The sequence below is a fragment of the Ciona robusta genome, chromosome 10 (genome assembly GCF_009617815.1).
Source record: "Ciona robusta chromosome 10, ASM961781v2".
Lineage (NCBI taxonomy): Eukaryota > Metazoa > Chordata > Ascidiacea > Phlebobranchia > Cionidae > Ciona > Ciona robusta.
In genome coordinates this window covers 4,780,281-4,803,004 of record NC_143244.1, presented here as the reverse complement: position 1 = coordinate 4,803,004, position 22,724 = coordinate 4,780,281, and the positions used below count along the sequence as shown (strand labels likewise).

Sequence of the window (22,724 nt, the reverse complement as noted above, 5' to 3'; positions counted from 1 at the left end):
AAAACCCTTTTTGTTGAGTCGTATACAGTTATATAATTCTGTAAGTATTTTTTTGTTTACAACCAAATGGGACGAGAAAACATAATATGTCCCAACTTACACTATACCCACTATATCTACAATTCTACACCTATACCGCTGCGTGATGTTGATTTTGTATAATAACTGGCAAATGAAAACACACGTAATAAAATTTTGGTCTGTTTATTTTTCTCCAGCGGAACGCATTAATCTTGTCCTGTGTTTCTGAAACAGAGAAATCGTAATATTTTATGGTCGAATAACACTGCCGTGAAGTAATATCACGAAATAATGCAAGATTAGTTAAAACTTACTATTTTAATCCAACATTTGAGAGAACAAATCGTTAACGGCCTTGGCAGTCTGATATTCACTAGATAAAAGTTGTGGATATATTAATATATAGTACTGTGGGGGAAGATGGGACACCTTTAGTGCATAATATCTAAATATTCTGATCGTGTTTTAAACAATTAACAATGGTCTGTGGGAGTCGTGAGGATATAGTTTTATGATGCTTTAAATGTTCTTTGTTTACCACCAAATGGGACGAGAAAATATAATGAAAAGGTGTCCCATCTTCCCCCACCCTACTATAGGTTAGGTATTTCACCTAAGTGACAAAATAGGAGGTTGGATATAGTAATGTGGGGTAAGATGGGACACCTTTAACACATACCATCCAAATACCCTGATCGTGTTTTAAACAATTGACAATGGTCTATGGAATGGTCTATAGAATGAAGAGATGTCCCATCTCCCCCAACCCTACTATATATCTATTCATCGTGTAGAACTGGTTAGGTTACATTAAGCTTAGTCGTTTTATAGGTAAAGAGAAGTTTCAGCACAAAGTGAATTATTCGTATTTTATAAAAAGCGACCGTCGTTATTGGACCACCACACGAAACTCAGTATCGTTTATATTATTTATAGCCCGCAGTAAATTGCAAACAAATCAAACTCACTTTCTCAATTTTTGCGCCACCTTTTGATCCCAGTATTTCCAATTTGACCATATCATATTATCACTTTCTTCTGCGTTTACACTCGAGAGCTGAACGGTGACGAGAACCAAGACGAGGAGAAGAAGAACTTTGCGATCCATGATGATTTATCTTTGTCGAGCACTTATAAATTATGAAAATATTAGCAATTTTCTGCATCTTTTATCTTCTTAAATGAGTACGTTCCTTTTTCTACTCATAAAGGGCGTTCTTTGTAATGCTTTAGCAAAACTTGGAATCATTGAATCAAATATAAGAAATGGCCTTGGGAATGACAGCCGCGTTGTCGCAGAAATTTGGTTCTAGAAAACTGGTTCCCATCGGCTACTTAAATAACTTAGTTTATGAGAAATCTAGAACTCTGGTTTCGACTAAAAATAACAGTTGTTGGATGCGACATAGTTTGTACGTTTTTTTAAATATTCATCTTCTTAATAAATAAAATGATATAATACTGTATTTTACCTTAAATTATATATTATAAGGTATATGACCAGTGGCCACTACCGTTAACACGTCATCAACAACGAAAAAGGACGACAAAACATACAGTTTCACATTAAATAAAATATCTAAAAACATGTATATATGTATTCAAGTAATCTTCGTTCGGAGCCAGGTTTATATATTTCTGATAAAAATCTCCCTATATAGTCTGCGCGTGCGCAGTAGCCGATGGAAACCAGATTTTTGGGGAACCAGCAGATTTCCGCGACACCCGTATCTTTTTTCACCAAGAGGTGACATACTCTGTCTAATACTTGCCACAAAATTGGCGTTTGTAGACAGCATCACAAAATTTGTCACAAAATTGGAGACACTCAAGTCTCAGCTGAGCCAACGCCGATGATAAACTGTCAAAATGTCACTGCACAAATCGAATGCTGGTGTAACTACGCTTCGGTTTAAACTGATTCTTAAGACAAATTTAAGGAAGATAGTTCTGACACTTGACAGCAACAGGAAAATAAGTTACAATGCGAAGCAAGATATGACATCTTCTTATAATCAAAACAAATTTCCTACACAGAAATATGAGCTCTTAACAGAACTTAAATCGTTACAGTAATAAGAAAAGAAAACATTTAGTCACGCTCTTTATTCAGGCATTTAGTTAAGGCAGCATGATGCGAACAGCTATATTTCTGTTGGTGGTGCTTTTCACTGTTCAGCTTGTTTATGTGAATGCAACGTGGACACATTTCTGGACAAGACGTCGAACCAGCTGGCAATGGAATCAAATACCTGCTCAATTAGAACAGTAAGTGTTTGATTTATTGAATATTTGATATTGGTGATTATAGACTAATCCCGATCCGCCGACAGTTATATTGAGATTATTGTTAAAACTATTAAAAATAAGAATCACTAAAAACTTGAAAAAGTTGTGCCTGTATTAACATTTAACTAAATATTTAACATAGCGTTATTTCATGTAACCCATATAGGGATTCAACTGACGCAACGGACGCACCTTTAACAAACGTATCTGACGCAACGGACGCACCTTTAACGAACGTAACTTCGACGGTTGCACTTTTAACGAATGCGACTTCGTCGAGTGCAACGCTTGCTATTTCTACGAGCCCCACTTTTCCTGAAGGTACTTTATCAAACGAAACCTTACGCAACGGATCCTTCAGAAACGAACCCTTTCCTCCAGAGGTCGGAATAATGGAATAAAATGGTGAGGCCAAGCGCTAACTGTATTTCTAATAGAACATGCAAATATCATATAAGATGGAAGAGGTGGGGCAACTTTTCATTCTATTTTCTCGTTCCATTTGGTATAGAAAACAAAGAACATTTAAAGAATTATAAAACTTTAACCTAACGACTTCCATAGACCGTTGTTAATTGTCTAAGGATATTTGGACGTTATGTGATAAACGTCCCGCCTTCACCCACCCTACTATATAATTTGGGATTCTTTTTCATACATATTCAAGTATTTTTTTCTGAGATGCTTTTTTGTTTTAACAGTTCTTGATTCAAATATACAATGCACTTCGCACTGATGATGCCACGCAAATAAAAAGGAAACAAAACAATGTCGTTACTTTGTATTTATACAATGGTTATGAGCTCAGGGATACATGCGTATAATATTGGCCAGCTACAAAACAATATCGTATGCAGTTTGGCTTATATCCTTGAAAACATAGGCGTGACCAATGTAGGACAGTATTTCACACAATGCGTTTTTGGCATAACATTATCAGAAATACGAACGAATGAGTTATCCTTTTTGACGATAAGTTACAATTATGATTAAAAACTTGAAGTTTTATACTGCGATACTCAGAATACAAACGATTGTATATGAACTGGCTTGGTATGTAATTTTCAACCTGTATGTAATTTAATGAACGGACATAATACCAACAAAATGGTAGTTTCTAAGTGGATATTATTTTAATAACTCTATATGTACTTTACCTACTACTACACGATGACAAACAGCATTTTATTAGAAGTTTTTTTCTACTTTTTTGTTTTTCATCGACCTTTGCCTACAGAAGCGTCATTTAATTTATATAATTATTAAACGTGGCATACTTAGGGAGGCGAACCTTTATTTCTGCTTAAATTTCGTCGTCACAGTAATTAAGGCTGGTCACTTTCGCTTTCAGTTTTTAGCATTTTACCAAGAAAAAATACGGTGGCAACGAATGTTTTGGTGCATTTTAAAGCACCGTATGCCTATAAGGTATATAAGTTAAGACAAAAATCGAAACACACTCAAAGTATCGGTATTGTTTTACAAAATATAACAACGGTTCAATATCGTTATGTACCTTTACCATTTTTATGTTTCGTAGAGTGGGGGAATATGGAACACCTTTACCACATAATATCCAAATATTCTGATCGTGTTTTAAACAATTAACAATAGTTTATGGAAGTCGTGAGAATATGGTTTTATAATTTTTTTGTATGTTCTTTGTTTACTACCAAATTAGACAAGGAAATAGATTGAAAAGGTGTCCTATCTTTTCACCCCTACCCTATAGTTACATTTCTATATAAGCAATTTTTGACACGTGATTACAAAAGCAATTAAGGGTTCCTGCTCTACGCTTAAGATGTAAACTGATCTTAAAACAAATTTAAGGAAAACAGTTCTGACACTTGACAGCGAGGGGAAAGAAGTTACAATGTGATACGCGATATTGTGACATCTTCTTGCAATCAAAACAAATTTCCTTCATAGAAGTAGAAGTTCTCCACAGAACCAATATCGGTACATTAATGAGAAAAGAAAACATCAAGTCAAGAGTTTTATTAAGACAGACAGTTCTAGTGGAAACAACACCATGAAATGCAAGGCTAGTTTTCTGTTGGTGGTGCTTTTCACCTTACAGCTTGTACATATAAATGCAGCTGGGACAAATTTTAGAACAAGACGTCGAATCGGCTGGGGATGGTTTCCATTACCTGAAATAAAACAGTAAGTTTTGCTATAAAACTTTAATTTAATATAGTAGGATGGGGTAAGATGGAATACCTGTAGCACATAATATCCGAATATCCTGATCGTGTTTTAAACAATTAATAGCAATCTATAGGAGTCGTGGGAATACGGATTTATAGTTGTTTGAATGTTCTTTGTTTTTTGCCAAATGGGTAGAGAAAATATAACGAAAAGATGTCCCATCTTCCCCCACGCTGCTATATATTTATAGAGCTATCAATGAAATATATAGGCATATTTAACTTAACAATTCCCGGCTATATTCTTCAATTGGTGTTAATATTGTCGTAATAACAAAACGCCGCATAATTATGTGTTTTCACATTTACCTTGATATTAAAGCGTACGGGTCCATTTGTCTCATGCTAACTATCCTTTAACGAACGTGACTTCAACGAACGGGACCTTTACAAACGGGACTTTAACAAATGCAACTATTACTGACGGAACCTTTGCAAATATCGAATTCGAACAGTTAGATGCCCAGAGAAGAGTACTGCAATAATTTGGTAAGCCCAAGCGTTGAACTGTACTTTTAAATAAAAAAAAACTAACTAATACAGTAGGGTGGGGGAAGATGGGACAACTTTAGCACATGATATCCAAACATCCTGATCGTGTATTATATACTTAACATCGGTATACGGGAGTCGTAGGGATAAGGTTTTGTAATTCTTTAAATTTTATATGCCCCCTACCAAATTGGACGAGAAAATAGAATGAAAAGGTGTCCCATCTTCCCCTACCCTACTATATAGTGATTTATAATAGTACTGTGCGGTAGGATGGGATATATCGTTATAGAGCACCTAAAACAGCTAGATATTTCCTGGTGTTTTTTTTTGGACAATTAACAATGTAGGCTACTTTTAGAGTTACAAGGCTACAGTTATAGAATTTTGTAAATATTCTTTGTTTATTAATATATGGTACAAGAAAACATCCCACCTACCCTACCCTCATATATGCAACTTACAGCTGAATTTGGTTTAATTGAAAATTTAGTTATTCTTTAGGGTGATATTTTGTTTATGTTTTGTAGGTTTTAAATTGATATTTTGTTTTACCATTTTTAGCCACGAACGTGTCATGCTTCGCACTGATGATGCCATGAATTAAAAGGAAAACAAGACAATATCGTTGCTTTATTGTATTTATTCAATAGTGATGAGCTTGAGAATACCATGTGTAGCCTATAATCTTGGCCAGCTACAATTAAAAAATAAATATAAAAAGCATTTTTTCGACACTGATAACCCGACCGTTAACCGTCATTTATAAGTTGTAGGTCTCACAGCATAATTTCTCTTTAAGATATAATAACAGTTACAAGTTAATCATTTATCAAGCACTGGATGAACAGTGCACAGATTAGAAAAGTGTAATTTTTTATCAACAAATTCATTGGTATTTTTTCCACAATAAGGCCCTCATGCGTCTAATTAAAATTCTATACATTTTATCATCTTACTCGGACTCGAAAATTTATAAAATCGAAAATCTATACAAAAGTGTCAAATATCAGGATGTCTAGGAAACGGTATGTCGTGTTAGTTACGCAGAAATGTAAGCGTGACTGAAGAATGTTCACACAGTGATGTCCAAAAACTTTGATCTTGAAATGTTTTTGGGTCTTTCGAAAGTTAGTACAGTCAGGGTCTGATATCTACTGTATATTTCTTTTAGTAAACCGCTCGTGCCGAAAATTAATATTCAAAAGGCGCGAAGAAGTGCTGCGTTGATGTATAGGTATCAGTGACGAATTCTATGTCGCAGAAATCTGGTTCCCCTAGAAAATTGGTTCCCACAGGCTACTTATAACTGATTTTATGAGGAATCTAGAACTCTGTTTTCAACTAAAAATAACAGTTGTTGGATGCGACATACTTCGTAAGTTTATGGTTAGGGATTTATCTTTTTAATAGAAACGTATGCTGTATTATAACAGGTTTAAAGATTTCTGATAAAAATGTACCGTATCCACGCATGTGCAGTAGCCAATGGGAACTAGATTTCTGGGGAACCAGATTTTCGCGACACCGGAAATCACCGATTTTGTTTCTCTTCGCTTATAGACACGCAATGGCGGCAGTTGGTATTACTATAACTTTCGGCGTGTGTTGTTATTTAAACCGTTCAATTATCTTCAAGTGTAACATTATATATAATATATACAGGTTGAAATAGAAACACTGATGCAGTACAATTAGAGTCAATTTAATTATTATTAAGCTTCAATGGCACACTTTACATTCGTCCTGCTGTGTATATTTATACTTTCCACACTGTTCAGTAATCTGGTTAATGCTACTGAAGGTATGTTGCATTATATATACATATAATTATATTGTTTTGTGTTATTATTCAACTCGAGTAGGCTACCCAATAACTTAGAAATTTTCATTTTATATGTAGTTTTGTAGTAATATTTTATATACAAAAATGTACGGTAATTAAAGTGAACTATCTTTCATCTAAATTTGTTCATGTGGTTTATTTAATAACTATAACCCTTAAAAAGCAATGTACCTTCGACAACCCATTTGCTAAGTCTTATGCATTAGCCTATTACTGGCCTTTGCTGTAATGTTTTGAACAACAATTAAATGTGTTATGTTTGTTAAATTTAACTGGCAGTCTGGCACAGTGGTAAGCTCACGGCTACCATTGTGGGTGTATGTATTCTTGGGCAAGACACTTAACAACAATTGCTCCAACCCAGTGGTGCTTAATTGGTTGTCTAAGAGTTAGCCACACATAAAAAACAAATTTGCATACGTGTTAACTTATAAGTGGGCTTGAGGTCACCTCAATGAGGTGTATGAAACAGAACACTCATGTTATAACAACTGTTGCTTTCCTCTAAATGCGAGAATAAAGTTTTATTCATTCATTAATTCAATTTATCTTACAGAATTGAACGTGAAAACACTTTATGGTTGGGTGGAAGGAACCACACAAAGAGCATTGGAGTCAAATAGAGATGTTTATTCTTTTTTCGGAATCCCATATGCAAGATCACCTGATTACACATTCCGATTTCGACCTCCAGTTGACCCTTGGGTGTGGGAGGGAGTAAAAGACACAACAAATCAAAATGTCCCTTTCTGTAGCCAGGTATATTAATATTAATTACTTTATTTTTCTGTTCAATTACAGTAGCATAGATTCAAAACTTTTTTAAAACGCAAGACAAAGCAACAAAAAAATAGTTTTTAAAACACGCTTACAGTTAAAACATATTTACATTTAGTTGGAAGAAAGTAAACATAAATATGGAAGTAAGTCTGAAATAATTTTGCTAAATGGAGCAATTTTTATTTTTTTCGCTGCGCAAGGATCAAGCAAGTTACTTTCAGTTATTTATTTACAAAACAAAATCTAAATTTTGTTTTCTCTAAATCTAAAATTTGTTTAATATTGGCACTTTTACATAATAGGATCCATTGTTACTAAAAAATCTGCGACAAGACACTTGGTTCAGCTACGTCATAGATGCGAACAACACAATGAAAGAAGACTGCTTGACTGTGAATGTTTTTTCGCCAATCAAACCATCTAAGGTGCAACAGACCAAAAAATTGCCAGTAAGTTTTTTTTTTACGTTTTCATAACAGCATTTCCAGGTTTCAGTGCCCTAAATTGGTATCAATTTTTTTATTTTTCTAGACTTTTGCTATACTGGTCAAGACTATTTTTTTCCAATCAAGTCAATTAACAGGCTCTTTTTAAAGTATCAGTTCATCATGCTGTAATCACATTAACAAATTTTTCTTTGTTATATATATATTCACATTTCACAGTAATAAATGAACTTTTAGAAATTTTACTTCATATATTCACATTAAAACTTACTTTAGTTCTTAATTAAAGGGCGAAGAAGGAAGGGCATTAAGCAAACTGTTACAAACTAAATATTGTTTTAGTTTTTAACTTTAATTCACAATTAAACCAGGTTTATCCATTTAAATAATTGTATATATATATATATATATATATATATTTATTTGAAAGTCAAAATTTGACAAACTATTTTTTAGGTTCTAGTTTGGATTCATGGCGGTGGTCTTTCCTTCACCGCCACAACCAATAAACTGTGGATGCTACCAGCCTTCGAGGATGTGGTGGTAGTTACAATTCAGTACAGATTAGGTGTGTTTGGATTTCTCACCTTGGAAGATAACTGGGCACCTGGAAACACCGGGTTGTTGGACCAGGTCAAAGCATTGGAATGGGTCAGGTACTGTCTTGATCACGAATTATCCAATTTCTCTTCTAAGCTCTGCCAGTGTTAAAATAATCAGTGAAACATTAAATTAATTTGTGCTTGTATGTGAGTAACGAAATTATGTAAAAAATTCTTCAAACACCAAACACTTGTATTTTGTTTTGTTATTCGTTTATTCTTTATTCGTTTATTCAATCATTCGTTCATTTATTCATTCATTCGTTCATTTATTCATTCATTCGTTCATTTGTTCGTTCATTCATTTATTGCAGAGATAATATTCAAGCTTTCGGAGGGGACCCTGAAAAAGTCACAATATTCGGACAATCTTCCGGAGGCTTCTCTGTTTCTGCCCACATGTTGTCGCCAAGGAGCAGGGGTTTGTTTCACCGAGCTTTTGCCATGAGTGGTGTGGCTATACTACCTTATAACGACCCAGAATTTTCAAAGAAAAATCCAGCTGCAGATGCACTTAAGTTAGTTTTAACAAGTTTTTTTTGATATTTTTATTACTATCACTTAAGTTAGTTTTAACAAGTTTTTTTTGATATTTTTATTACTATCACTTTAGTTAGTTTTAAAAGGTTTTTTTTGATATTTTTAGTACTCTCTCTAAAGTTAGTTTTATTTAGTATTTTTTTGATATTTTTATTACTCTCTCTAAAGTTAGTTTTAATCAATATTTTTTTGATATTTTTATTACTCTCACTTAAGTTAGTTTTAATCAATATTTTTTTGATATTTTTTTGATATTTTTATTACTCTCTCTAAAGTTAGTTTTAATCAATATTTTTTTGATATTTTTATTACTCTCTCTAAAGTTAGTTTTAATCAATATTTTTTTGATATTTTTATTATTCCCTCTAAAGTTAGTTTTATTCAGTATTTTTTTGATATTTTTATTACTATCACTTAAGTTAGTTTTAACAAGTTTTTTTTTGATATTTTTATTACTATCACTTAAGTTAGTTTTAAAAAGTTTTTTTTTTTATATTTTTATTACTCTCTCTAAAGTTAGTTTTAATCAATATTTTTTTGATATTTTTATTACTATCACTTAAGTTAGTTTTAAAATATATTGTTATATTGTTTATTATTTGCAGTAGATGACAGAGCCCATTCTTTTCATGCTGAATAAAAAGGGAAAAGTTTTATAATATAGAAAACCCAAATTTTAAGATAGTTCTACAACATTAAAAACTCCATGCAAAACTGTCTAAAAATAGAAATCTGCGGTAAAAAGACCTATTTAATGGCATAATTTTTTTACAAAGTTTTTCTTTTAACAGTTGTTAAACTTATTTCAAGTGTTATATTCTTTGTGTTAAGGCAGTTATTCTATGTTTCTTATCCACAGACTAGCTGAGAAGTTAGGGTGTAAGTTTTGGGACAACGCACACACTTCTACTTGCCTACGTAACCATGTCACTACCAGTGAAATGTTGGCAGCAACAAAATCACTTCAAATGGTAAGTTTTTAAGTAGAGGGGTTTATTTAAGTATATATATAGTAGGGTGGGAGAAGATAGGACAACTTTTTATTCTATTTTCTTGTCCCGTTTGGTAGTAAACATAGAACATTCAAAGAAATATAAAACTGTATCCTCACAATAGACCATTGTTATTTGTTTCAAACGCAATCAGAATATTTGGATATTATATATGTGCTAAAAGTGTCCCATCTCCCCCCACACTTCTATACCATTATCAGCTGTATTTTTATTATAAAATGGGTAAATTTATTTGGGTATCAGTTTTGTATATGTCCTTCATTATCCTACATTACTTTCACACTAATTTAACTGATTTCTTGAATAGAATTATATTTGGATAAAAGACTGACAATGTGATGTATGCAATATATATATATATATATTATATATATCTTTTATCATTCAATTGTTTGGATTTAATTTTTGTTTGTCAGTTATTTTCTTAGCACCAGATTCTAACTGTATTTTTTTACACAATAATTGTTTAACTCTATCAACACCAAATCAGGGTCAGATTCATAGGATTTATTAAAGTGATTTAACTGTTGTTGTTACCAAGCAGAATAAAGACATAATGTTTGTAGAATCTATTTAATACATACAATTTGTCTACCATGCAACAGAACTATATTAAATTATAAACGCAGTGAAAAACTAATATATGGTTTTACTTTGTAAAATGTGCAGAAGACCTAAATATGAAAAACAACAAATTGTTTTACTGTATAAGAAGGGGTAATGGGCGAAGTCTGGCCTAAATCCCAGGTTCTCACGGACCCATACCCACACAGAATAGAATACTGTATAAAATGTTATCATGACTACTGTATATTTTTCAACCAATATTAAAACTTAAATGGTCTAAAAATGTTTTGGCTGTATTGTTTCCATTAAATAACCTTTTTTCCAGCGTTTTGGTACAAACATTGATGTCGATTTTTTCCCTGATTTTCCCCGCCATCGGTTGACAGCAAACGCATTCAACAAATCAATTCCTCTCATGCTTGGTGTAGTGAGCGGAGAAATGGATTTTATTCTTGGGAAAAAAATGATTCCAAATTATAATAAAGGTATTAGAATGTAACTGTAATAACAGTAACTTTTATGTGTATCTTCGAAAAATATTTAATTAAAAAATTGTTTTCTTAATTTCTGCAGTGTCATCTCACACGCCAAAATCGGCTGAGTCATTAATTCGTAATGACTTAGCAAAATATCACCCACAACTGAAAAACCCTGACAGAATCGTAAGGGAATATCTTACCAACATTAAACCAGGAATTGACACTGTAAAAGCTGAATCTGACTACCTTACAGACTCATGGTACACCTCTAAACTAGTCACTGTAGCTAATGCTCATAAAGGTATGTAACATATTGACAAGGAACTAAAAGAGAACTAAACTTTAAAATGTATTCTGCACTATGTTTAGAATTCCTGTTTAATTTTTTTTTTGTTTTTTTTTTAAATTAAGCACTAATTACCAAATTACTGTTTCAGTAACTCATATTACTTATTTATATAGTATATATATATGTTTAAAAAAAACAGTAAACTAGATTAGATTTTTTTTTATTCATGCAGTTACTCCGTACTAAAAATAGATTCCTGTTTATTAATTTTAGTTCAACAAATTCAACACTAATTAGTAATTACCAAATTACTGTTTTGGCTACTCATAGTTATTACTAAAGTAAAAATGACATTATTTGTTTTGTTAATTTTAAGGATTATCAACAAGCTTGTATGATAGAAAACTTTGGCCTAAATCCCATGTTCTATGGCATTTCATGTCCTCGGACCTCAATGATACATTACCTGCTTTAACCCAGTATTCCCTAAAAGTTTGAACAAAATTTCCAAAAAAAAACAAAGATGATTGTTGTATACGTGAAAGCGGCAGGAGGTGTATGAAACAGAACACCCGTATTAACGACTATATGACCCGCCATGTGACGAATTAGAGAATAAATATGTTATTTTTATTCATTGCTGATCAATAATCAAAAAAATTTTTTTCAAAAAATATATTTTTTGGTTAGATTGCTTACAGAAAGATACAATTCTTCATTTTGTGTAATCATATTATTTTACAAGGTGCTGGAGGCAATGTGTATATGTATGAGTTCACCAAGCAGCCTTCACTGACCAAAAGTCTCAAACCCAGACTTGTTGACTTTAAACGAGCTGATCACTGCGACGATATGATCTTTTTTCAAGGAATCCCCTTTCTTCCTGGGTTAAAGGAACGGGGTCTTACATTCACCCAAGGTGAAAAAGACCTGAGCAGAAAGTTAATGAATTTGCTTGCAAATTTTGCGAGAAATGGGTAAGTTTCCTGCGTTAAAAGGATAGTTAAAATATTATAACAAACACTTAAGTTTTTTATGACTTGCCGTAAATATGATTGCAAATTTTGCAAGGAACAGTAAGTTTCGTATGTTAAAAGGATAGTTGAAATATTATAACATACATTAAGTTTTAATGATTTCTTGCTTTTGTGTATTATAGGTCTCCAAACAGTATTGGTTCGTTTTCATGGCCGCACTACCCCGAATATGTTCTGATAAATGATACCATGTCTGTACACAGCGGATTCCGAGAGCAAAAAGTGAAACTTTTCTTTGAAAATTAGGCTCAGGAGCTTTATATACTTCATAATTCCTTGATTGCACATAAGTCTTATAACTTCACCCTTTAATTACAGTGCTATAGTTAATTCAGTTTTAAATAGCCGCGTTTTTAGTTTACACGTTAATGAGTTAACCTGTTTTTAATGCAGATAGAAAATTTTGTTGCAGATTATGTTATTCAGTATATTACGAAATCTTCACTTATAATGCTGTGTTAGTCGATTTAAACTGCAGATACCCGTGTGGTATTTGAACCTGTTACCTATTACATGTTCTTCCGCTAACTACCTAGTTAGAATATCAGAACCATATAGGCATGGGTTTTGCTATGCAATGAAGCTGCTTCCATTCTGTATTATTTATGCAGGCGTTTGTTCCTTATATGTTTTATATTTAATCAAATACATGTTTACCCGATTGCTGTAATTTGTAATACAATTTCGCTATATATGTTTAGTGTAATTGATGCTATTAATATAATACACCCACAAGATCAAATTTCAACCATTTTTTGAAGTAACTTTATTAGAAGAAACCTTGTTGCAGTATTGAGTACTTCAGGTCATTGCTACATTTGCAAACACATTTATTCTAGGTGCACAGTTGCATAAACAGGTTAAAACTTATTACGATGGCGGTATTAACTCCCTTAATTTTTCGTCAATGTTGTTATAATATTTAAATCTTATTAAATGTTCCTTGGCAGCATGTAAATTGTTGTCACGAAATTCTGCGGCTATTTTCATCGTTAGTTCTTCTAAGTGCGACTTCACAGTGGACTGGATTTCTTTGTGTGTCTCCTCATTTGAAGCCGCGATCTAAAAAATAAAATCAAGTCAGAAGTATGCCAGTATTTATTAAAATTGATCAATCTTAACCAAATATGCAGTTCTAAAATAATACGAAGAGAGTGCAAAGGATAAACTTATGCCCGTTCTAGGTCCTGCAGCGTGGCACACCATGGGTGCTACGATTTAGGGCAGGATTGGCCCATTGCCATTACCCCTAAATTTCTATGCACAAGAGTCTTACTGGCACGCACACAACTCAGTAGTTCACCTGTTCATTAAGTTCCATAATTTCCATCAGAAACTCCGGGTCATCTGCACTTACGTTTTCACCAAGGTGTATACCTAGAAAAATATGGAATAACTGATTGATGCATTTTCTTTCATTCATAGTTTTTTACCTTGCAGTTTTAGCATGTACAACCCACGCGATAACGGTTTGGCCAAACAGAAATAAGCTTTATTGAGTTTTGAAGAGACAGATTCGGATATTTCCTGCTCAGCTGAGCTTTTTAATGAAAACTTGTCAGGATGAAGAAGTTTCTGCAAAAAAAATAACAAGGTAAAAAAAATGTATCGTGTCTGGTAGGATCTTATATAAAATGATGTAAATTATATTATTCTTTTCACAGAAAAAAATGCCAGTTTAGAAAAGAAGAAGTTTAGAAGTGTTTCGTATGTGCTGCCAAGACAGTTTAAATTTACTAAAATGTTATGGTACAGTCGAAAACCATTAGTGTGATTTGATCTGTATGTGGACTTACCATTTATAGTGAGAAGATAAGCAAAAGCAGCAGACAAGGTTAGGCTTAAAGTTCTTTGTACAAAAGGATGTTGACAATTTAAAACAGTTATGGTAAAAACATACTTGCAGTTTTTTAAACTTGTTCTGAAGCAGTGGTGAAGAGATATTAAAATCAACTTGTAAATTGAAAAGTGTAAAGTAACTGTCAGAGTTTTTCACTGGTAACACAGTTCCACAGCTCGCACAAAAGAGTTCGGATGTCTTTACTTTCTTGCTTGAAATTAAAACAAAATATATTAAACAAACAGTATTTTGTAAGTGATAAAAACTGGGTTTTGTTTTTTGCCCTATGTGGAACTAGTATGATGAAACTACTGTAAAGTTAATATCATTATTAATATTAACCCTTTTTTAAAATTTATGCGCAATAACTTTTGCGTCTGTATTATCCAGATCGAAAACCCATCTTACCTGCATTTCCAGCATACATCTTTGGAAGACCGTAACTCTTCTGCATTTTCCACCAAAGTTGAATATCTACGTTTTATTTTGGCGTTTGATACAAAAACTTTTGGTAGAAAACTTTGAGTTTGAACATATATATGTAAGCAATTTCTTTGAGTGATATTCAGGACAGAATTTGAAGAGTTCCGACGTAGGGTTTGCTGCAAACCTGATATAAATTACATATTATTTCCAAACAAAAGAAAGATTGGTGTCAGACATTCAATTTTATACATCTAGATTTGTTTTCAGTATGTATAATACCATTTTTAGTATATATATGTGTCATTTTGTGGGTTATACTATGTTATCTAATTGATGATAGTTGTTTTTGTGTCGGATTTACCCTTTAAACACCCAGCCAGGCTTTATATTTCTATGTTTTCAATATGTATAATACAATTTTAAGTATATATGTTATTCTGTGGGTTATAATATGTTATCAAAGAAATAATAGTTGTTTTTTGTGATCGATTTGGCTTTTAAACACACAGTACACACCAGGCTTTCTATTTCTACAACCTTTTTCAACTTGTATAATACAATAATTTTTAAAGTAAATCTGTCATTTTTCGAGTTATACTATGTGAACTAATTGAGAATAGTTGTTTTTGTAATCAATTTAGCTTTTAAACACACAATGCCGAACTTCAAATATGTAAATTCACTCACTTAAAGAAAAAAGTCTTGTTAACGTTTTTGTAGTTGCCATGCTACTTTAAAGAGTTTAAAACAACACTAATCAAATAAAACTTTAAAGCCACCTATAGCAATATATCTGCAAATGTCACAAGTTGTAGTTTATTTCAATTACTTTGGCAAACTATTTTAAAACTGATTAAATATTTGGTACACGAGAATGAATTTTATGTTTCAATTGAATTTGCTACGGAATTATTACATTTACCAAACAGCAAACTTTAAAGTGCAATACGCAATCTTTTTAGTTCATTTTAAACAGTGCATAAACTTGAGGACTGACAAATAAATGAACATAAATGTTGTTGATACAGTGACAAAATGCAAGAAGTTTTAAGTAGCTTTCGCATTGAAACGGTTTATTTAAACACAGGTTTGTCAATAAGAAATTCTCTGACGGAAATAAACAAATAAACAAATCTATGCACTGGTCTTTCTACCACCATAAAACTTGGTGTATTCTTTGATCATCGTGATTCCCATCTCAGCAGGAGAAAGGGTGACGTTCACTCCCGCATCCCGAAGAGATTCAATCTTCCCCTCTGCTCCTCCCTTGCCTCCGGCAATGATGGCTCCAGCATGCCCCATGCGCCTGCCAGGTGGTGCAGTAAGACCAGCAATGAAGGAAACCACCGGCTTCGCATTTGCTCCAGTGTTGTGCTCGGCAAGATACGCAGCTGCTTTTTCTTCGGCTCCTCCTCCAATTTCTCCGATGAGGAGGATTCCTTCGGTCTGAGGATCATTAAGAAAGACTTCCAAACAATCAACGAAGTTAGTCCCGTTGAATGGATCGCCTCCAATCCCAACACAGAGAGTTTGGCCAAGTCCAACATTGGTGGTTTGGTGAACTGCTTCGTATGTAAGCGTGCCAGATCTGGAGACAATGCCAATATTGCCTGGCATGTGAATGTGTCCTGGCATGATTCCGATTTTGCATTCGCCGGGAAGAATAATACCAGGACAATTGGGCCCGATCAATCTCGTTTTATCTTGCTGTTGCAATCTGCGCTTCACTTTCACCATATCTTGTTGAGGAATTCCCTCAGTTATGCACACGACCAACGGTATTTCAGCATCAATAGCTTCCATGATAGCAGCTGCAGCAAATGGAGGCGGCACATAGATAACCGAAGCTTCAGCACCTGTAGCCTCACGAGCTTCAGCTACATCTTTAAACACAGGCAATCCCAGATGGTTGGTTCCGGCTTTCTTAGGAGAGACACCGCCAACCATGTTGGTCCCATACGCGATTGCTTGCTTGCTGTGGAAGGTACCTTGCTTACCAGTGAAGCCTTGACAAATAACTTTTGTCTGGGAGTTTATTTTCATGTTTTTTCGCGTTGCTTCATAGCCAAGACCTCGTACGAATTGCCTGCTATGGGCAAAAACTTGGCGTGTCAGACTGGTGGCTAACATTATTAATTTGGAAAAGTGAAAAAAATGAAATACAACCTATAGCTGTATTTAAAAATATGCATGTTGTTATCAATTATATTTTTGATTAATTCAAAGCATGAAGGTTACACCCAGCATGCAAAATGTACATAAACATAACTTGCGAATGACGCAGCGCCCAGCAATGAAACAACTGTCGCCTCGCGTGTGGTGTTGATTTTGTAAATTTAAGAAGCAATAATCACGACTTAAACTGTTACATCGTGGTTACATATCATATATAATCTAAAATGCCAAGGACATATTCAATGTTACAATGGAACCTTCACACAATGCTCTTTTTAACCAACTGACTGCATGTAAGCGAATTTCCCGAATGACAAATTCGTGACATAGAAACACTATACTATTTTTGTTCCACCCATGACGTCACAATTGCGGCTACGTAACAGTGGCTGTCATCGGTGTTTCTATAGTAAATTTTAAAAAGTAAACAAATCGGTTTTTAAAAAGTAATACGTATTGAGGTCTGGAATGAGGAAGTACTTCGTTGCCCCACTGAGTTGTAAACTTGTAATTATAGAATTCTTGCATGACGAGTCTGCTACAAGTCCAGGCATGCCCTCAGATTAATCAGGCGATTTGGTGAAACAGCCTACCGAAAGGGAAGTCCCCGAAAACTGTCAAAAAAAGTTCTTTGTTTAAATGGCAAATCATAAGTATAGATATAGAGCAAGAGCTATACCTTCTCTGCACAAAAGGTCTACTTAAACCAAGGTAAGCCCATAGCTCGGTAAAGTGTTTTAGTAAAAGCTTATTCAATAGGACGCTCTCAAAGTTAGCATCGAAAAGTAGAGTTACGTTTCAGTTATTCAGTGCATATACAAGTGCATGACTAGTTTGAAAGCTGAAATTAGAAACATATGTCACGCGTTTTTGTCTGCTGTCGAATCGTCAATGCTTATTTATTTGTCTAACGTCAATGAGTTGTCAATTCCAATGCAACACGTTTTTATCGAAAAATACTACCTGGTTTGTTTTAGTTCAATGTCCCTGTTGAGCAAATAGTGTATACGGGGCGTTATTGCATGTGTTGTATAAATGGGTGTGTAGCGTCGAAACTCTTTCCAACTGTACGTGACCCTATGACGTATAACACGAAAATTCACTAGCTTCGCAAAGTAAAAGCTGTGATGTCATCGGTAAAGTTGAACCATGCTATTACTTTTAACCTTTAATACACCACATACTACACCCGTTTTTAAATCATTTTATTGAACTGCAATAAAAATCGGACAGGTAAACGATACTAAAACGTAAAATGTGTTATTTATGACGCAAACGTTTATTGCAAAACTTGTATTTAGTATACATCAAAATACAACGCTGACAGTCTCCTTTACTTATGTATACGTTTAAGAACCTATTATTAAATTATGTTGAATTACCCCAGCCAGGTTCCTCATTTAAAGGGAAAATAAGCATCACTTAACTAAAACCAAAGAATCGGCCTGAACCTTTTGTATACCGTTTCCCACTGGCGTAACATCACCCAGCCCATGCGGGCAGGATTTAATGTAACATTAACTCCCGCATCCCGAAGAGCCTTAATCTTCCCCATTGCTCCTCCCTTGCCTCCAGCAATGATGGCTCCGGCATGCCCCATGCGCCTGTCAGGTGGTGCAGTGACTCCGGCAATATATGCGGCAACTGGTTTTGCCCCTTTTCCTACGTTATTCATCTTAAGATACTCAGCCGCTTCTTCCTCCGCTTCGCCTCCTATTTCTCCGATAAGGAAGATGCCTTCCGTCTTATCGTCCTTGAGAAAAACGTCCAAACAATCAACAAAGTTAGTTCCGTTAAACGGATCCCCTCCGATCCCAACGCAAATAGTCTGTCCGAAACCGGCATTTATAATTCCATCGACGGCTTCATACATTAGCGTGCCGGATCTGGATACGATAGCGATCTCACCGGCCCTGTGTATATGTCCCGGCATTACACCAAGTTTACATTTCCCCGGAACAATAATTCCTGGAGAGTTAGGTCCAACTAGTCTCGTTTTATCTTGCTGTTCCAATCTGGTCTTCACTTTCACCATATCTTGTTGAGGAATTCCCTCAGTTATGCAAACGACCAGTGGTATTTCAGCATCAATTGCTTCCATGATTGCATCTGCTGCAAATCTAGGTGGTACAAAAATGACCGAAGCTTCAGCACCGGTGGCCTCACGAGCTTCGGCTACATCTTTAAACACAAGCAACCCCAGATGGCTGGTCCCGGCTTTTTTAGGAGAGACACCTCCTACCACATTAGTGCCGTATTCAATTGCTTGTCTGCTGTTGTAGGTACCGTGCTTACCGGTAAAGCCTTGATAGATAACTTTGGTATTTGAATCTACTTTTATATTTTTACGAGTTGCTTCATAGCCCAGACCTCGGGCAAACAGCTTACTATGAACCGAAACCCGAAGCGCCATTTTAACAGAAAACATTCTGTAAATCTTTTCCCAAACCTACAGCGGAAGAGTTAATAATAAAAGTAAAAAACTAGCGCTCTTTGTCTTATATGGTGTACAATTGACAGCAAAACAAATCGATATCATGTGTATCATGACGTTCGGTCCCGTGGTATATATATGCAGCATCCGGTCAAGTGACGCATTCGTGCAGAGAGAGTACCAATATGTGAAATAATGCATTTTCACCGCGCCTTTGCAGTGTACTTTATTATCTAGTTATTATCGAAATTACCCTTGAACTGTACAATAGTATAGTAGGGTGGGGGAAGATGGGACACCTATAGCACATAATATTTTAATACCCTGATCGTGTTTTAAACAAATAACAACGGTCTATGGGAGTCGTGAGGATACGGTTTCATAATTCTTTAATTTTTTTCCGTTTACTACTAAATGCGACAAGAAAATAGAATGAAAAGGTGTCCCATCTTCCCCTACCCTACTATATATATATGTTTCGCAAATTTACATATGGACGAAAGTGTTCTTATACCGCACGCGAGGTGGCGCTATAGGTCTTCAAATTCTCATAGCTACACGCGTTGCTGATAGGGTGCTATACATACAGGTATTGGGTGTGACAAGGGTTGGGAATCCCAACTTGGGATTGTCATATTTTATATTATATTCATACTGTTCAGTCTATAATGTTTAACAAAGCAGTAATACGCGCACGTAAACTTTAATTTTATAACGAATTCTTTAAAACGTTTCTCGGCGGCCTACAAGCTAATATTGTTCTCAGCACCCAGGAACTGCAACTAAATATTTGTGTTTACTAAAAATGAGTGGGCTGCGTATTCGCGTGGGAGAAATTGAGAAAGGCCATTGTCCTCTGAATAACCCCAGGGCTGGTTGTGCGGCAGATAGATGTACTGATGTTTCGAATAACATGTGCAACCTCTGTGCTTACAATTCATTCTCTGGGATGCGCGTATGCTTGGAAAAAAACTCGCAAAATAACCTAACGAAATATCCCCTTTAAATAGCATTGTGTGTCATAGTGCTCCCTCTCACTAAATTAAAGGTCCCCGTATATGCTACTGTTTTCCTTTTAGTTTCCAATTTCCACGAAGCAAGTATAAATTATATCCTCGATGACACTCCGTATGTTATAAAGTTGGTTATGATTTACTGCTGCTTGGCAATGCTACACGCACCAACAGAGGCATACGTATTGTGTAGGCTATAACATGTTAGCCTATAAAATATAAAGCATTTTGTGACACCCTCATTTTTTATGTGTTGTGACTTGTTTAGGCGTTCTGTTAAACAGTCCAGAGTGCAAACACATATCATGCAATACGGCACACGGTAATCAGTAACCAGTTGACAGTGCACGCCGTGCATAGGTTGTACAACGATAAGGGTGTATAATAAACTGAGCCCGAAATCTCGTTAAACACGCCACAAGGCCGCAGTTTAAATGACTCAACGCTATAGCTGCATCCAATTACGCCACCCTTTAAATAGCGACAATATCCTGGTCTTTAAACTTTGTTGCCGTTTCCAAGTAGCTTATAACCACTGCTTACAAAACCCCAGCACCCGTGTCCGCAGTCTAAAGTTTCGTCAGGGTCGAAGTCGTCACTCCAGGCTGAAATAATGCCACAAAGCCGCTGCCTGGAAAGTGCGAAACGTTACAGACTACTGCATACACATGACGGGCGTTTCAGCAGCTGCTGTACCCGCTGTTCCCGACTCGCTATATAGCAGCCATTCCTATTCCGTTACCGCATTTAGTCAAGCCTCGCGGCCTCGGCCAGTTGCTGTTCAGGCTTGGAGACGCATTGCATAAGCAAGATGACAGACATTAAGAACAGGTATAAAGTATATAAATTGTATAAGATATGGAATACCCTGTTCTAGTATAGCAGAGTTAACAGGGCAGTCAAAAACCAGTTAAAAACGGCTCATAGCTTTTCAGAAAGGAAACAGTTTAACGGTTATTTATCCCAGTCAATTGAGACGTTGTGTAAACAAAGGTTAAGAAGTTAGGCTCAGGCATGCCGTTGCCGGGTCACTGGGCGAGTACGTGCCAGTAATATCTACGGACGTGTCGACAGCTTGTCCAAGTAACACTTTCGCTTTGCCACAAGACAGTTTCGCGCAGTTCTCGGGCGTGTCTCAGCTGGAAGCTGTCCAATTCACAGTAAAACTACATTTATAATTTAACGCACTTCGTCCCGCCATTGCGCCTTGTAGAAGACTGAGAAGTACTTATACAGTGTACACACGAGTTTACTTTACAGTACACCGACAACTATTGTAAAAACTCCGGAAAATTGTTGTTTTAATATTTGTCTGTAATTTGAACTACGAAACTATCAACAATACGTTATCTATCGGCGCTTGTTTCCAGTTTCAGTAAGGTAACACGAAAAGGATAGCACTGTGACGTCATAATATCCGTTATGCACAGGCAATTGGCTTTGTTGGGGAATAGTAGAAACCACCGGTTCCGTTTGTTATAAGACCCCGGCTTAAGAAGAAACCCAAAGCACATAAAAAAACTGTTTCTACCAAGCGGAATTGAAACCACTGTAAAATGCGGATTTTATACATAACTAGTACATGACTTTCGGCCTAACAGTACCCTTTACTTTAACGGACTTAACGGTACCCTTTACTTTAACGGACAGTATTTAGGGCAGCTCGCTTTTGAATTATAACTGTCATTGTGTTTTAAGTTGCCGGTTGGTGGTCTCTGCCACGTGTGGCCTGCCTGTTTTGGTCCCTTGAGCTTAGATTGTCGAAGTACTGGTCGCGCCTCTTTAGCACGTGGCGCATGGGTTTCAATTAAATGGAAAACTATTAGCGTATGCAGTACAGTAACTGCAATAAATATTAAACATACGTTTTAAACAAATTTTAAGATTAAGTCATTTAAATATATAGCCTCCAATGTTTATTTTGTACTTGCAAGAGCCTCCCACGACGTTGCGTTAAACACTGGTTACTCATTTCAGTAGCCTCTTGTTGGTCTTAACTTGCTTGGTATATCCAGGTGTTTAAATAAAAGGCGAAGTTTCTTTTGTGTTCTATTAGCTATAGGTAGAGCTGACGTTATTCTAACTGCTGGTGGTGGACAGTATATTGTGTATACTGAAAAAGAAGGTAATTCAGAATGTGTTTGCCAGCTCTGCAGTTTTACAGTGTAACCGCGTTTTCAAACGGTGTGCATCAGTCGTCCATGTTGTACAGTTAAGTATAT

General features: G+C 35.2%; 4 protein-coding genes, 2 long non-coding RNA genes and 1 pseudogene across 6 annotated transcripts; 3 read left to right on the top strand and 4 right to left on the bottom strand.

The window, feature by feature from the left end:
• Window positions 1–167: 167 nt before the first annotated feature.
• On the bottom strand, window positions 168–1,444 carry LOC149729819 (uncharacterized). Its single transcript, XR_016385776.1, has 2 exons — window positions 990–1,444; window positions 168–394 (listed from the first exon to the last, which is right to left on the bottom strand). It is a non-coding gene; the product is annotated as an uncharacterized LOC149729819 (long non-coding RNA).
• A 596-nt stretch (window positions 1,445–2,040) lies between these two features.
• LOC149729818 (uncharacterized) lies at window positions 2,041–3,079 on the top strand. Its single transcript, XM_089887421.1, has 3 exons — window positions 2,041–2,289; window positions 2,477–2,715; window positions 3,012–3,079. Exons 1-2 carry the CDS (start codon window positions 2,153–2,155, stop codon window positions 2,709–2,711), a joined length of 372 nt encoding a protein of 123 aa, XP_089743547.1. The 5' UTR covers window positions 2,041–2,152; the 3' UTR covers window positions 2,712–2,715; window positions 3,012–3,079.
• Window positions 3,080–4,198: 1,119 nt separating this feature from the next.
• On the top strand, window positions 4,199–5,713 carry LOC149729817 (uncharacterized). The gene is made up of 3 exons (XR_016385918.1): window positions 4,199–4,479; window positions 4,846–5,012; window positions 5,580–5,713. It is a non-coding gene; the product is annotated as an uncharacterized LOC149729817 (long non-coding RNA).
• Window positions 5,714–6,652: 939 nt separating this feature from the next.
• LOC149729816 (fatty acyl-CoA hydrolase precursor, medium chain-like) lies at window positions 6,653–13,356 on the top strand. Its single transcript, XM_089887344.1, has 10 exons — window positions 6,653–6,819; window positions 7,418–7,620; window positions 7,944–8,090; window positions 8,544–8,743; window positions 9,004–9,207; window positions 10,089–10,200; window positions 11,135–11,294; window positions 11,383–11,589; window positions 12,323–12,554; window positions 12,737–13,356. The coding sequence occupies exons 1-10, from the start codon at window positions 6,741–6,743 to the stop codon at window positions 12,858–12,860; spliced, it is 1,668 nt and encodes a 555-aa protein (XP_089743470.1). The 5' UTR covers window positions 6,653–6,740; the 3' UTR covers window positions 12,861–13,356.
• Window positions 13,357–13,427: 71 nt separating this feature from the next.
• On the bottom strand, window positions 13,428–15,684 carry LOC149729815 (iron-sulfur cluster co-chaperone protein HscB-like). Its single transcript, XM_089887347.1, has 6 exons — window positions 15,568–15,684; window positions 14,863–15,064; window positions 14,515–14,665; window positions 14,048–14,189; window positions 13,918–13,991; window positions 13,428–13,676 (listed from the first exon to the last, which is right to left on the bottom strand). Exons 1-6 carry the CDS (start codon window positions 15,605–15,607, stop codon window positions 13,485–13,487), a joined length of 801 nt encoding a protein of 266 aa, XP_089743473.1. The 5' UTR covers window positions 15,608–15,684; the 3' UTR covers window positions 13,428–13,484.
• On the bottom strand, window positions 15,683–17,312 carry LOC149729814 (succinate--CoA ligase [ADP/GDP-forming] subunit alpha, mitochondrial-like). The gene has a single exon (XM_089887345.1). It carries the CDS (start codon window positions 17,008–17,010, stop codon window positions 16,015–16,017), a length of 996 nt encoding a protein of 331 aa, XP_089743471.1. The 5' UTR covers window positions 17,011–17,312; the 3' UTR covers window positions 15,683–16,014.
• A 945-nt stretch (window positions 17,313–18,257) lies between these two features.
• LOC149729813 (succinate--CoA ligase [ADP/GDP-forming] subunit alpha, mitochondrial pseudogene) lies at window positions 18,258–21,256 on the bottom strand (annotated as a pseudogene).
• Window positions 21,257–22,724: the final 1,468 nt, after the last annotated feature.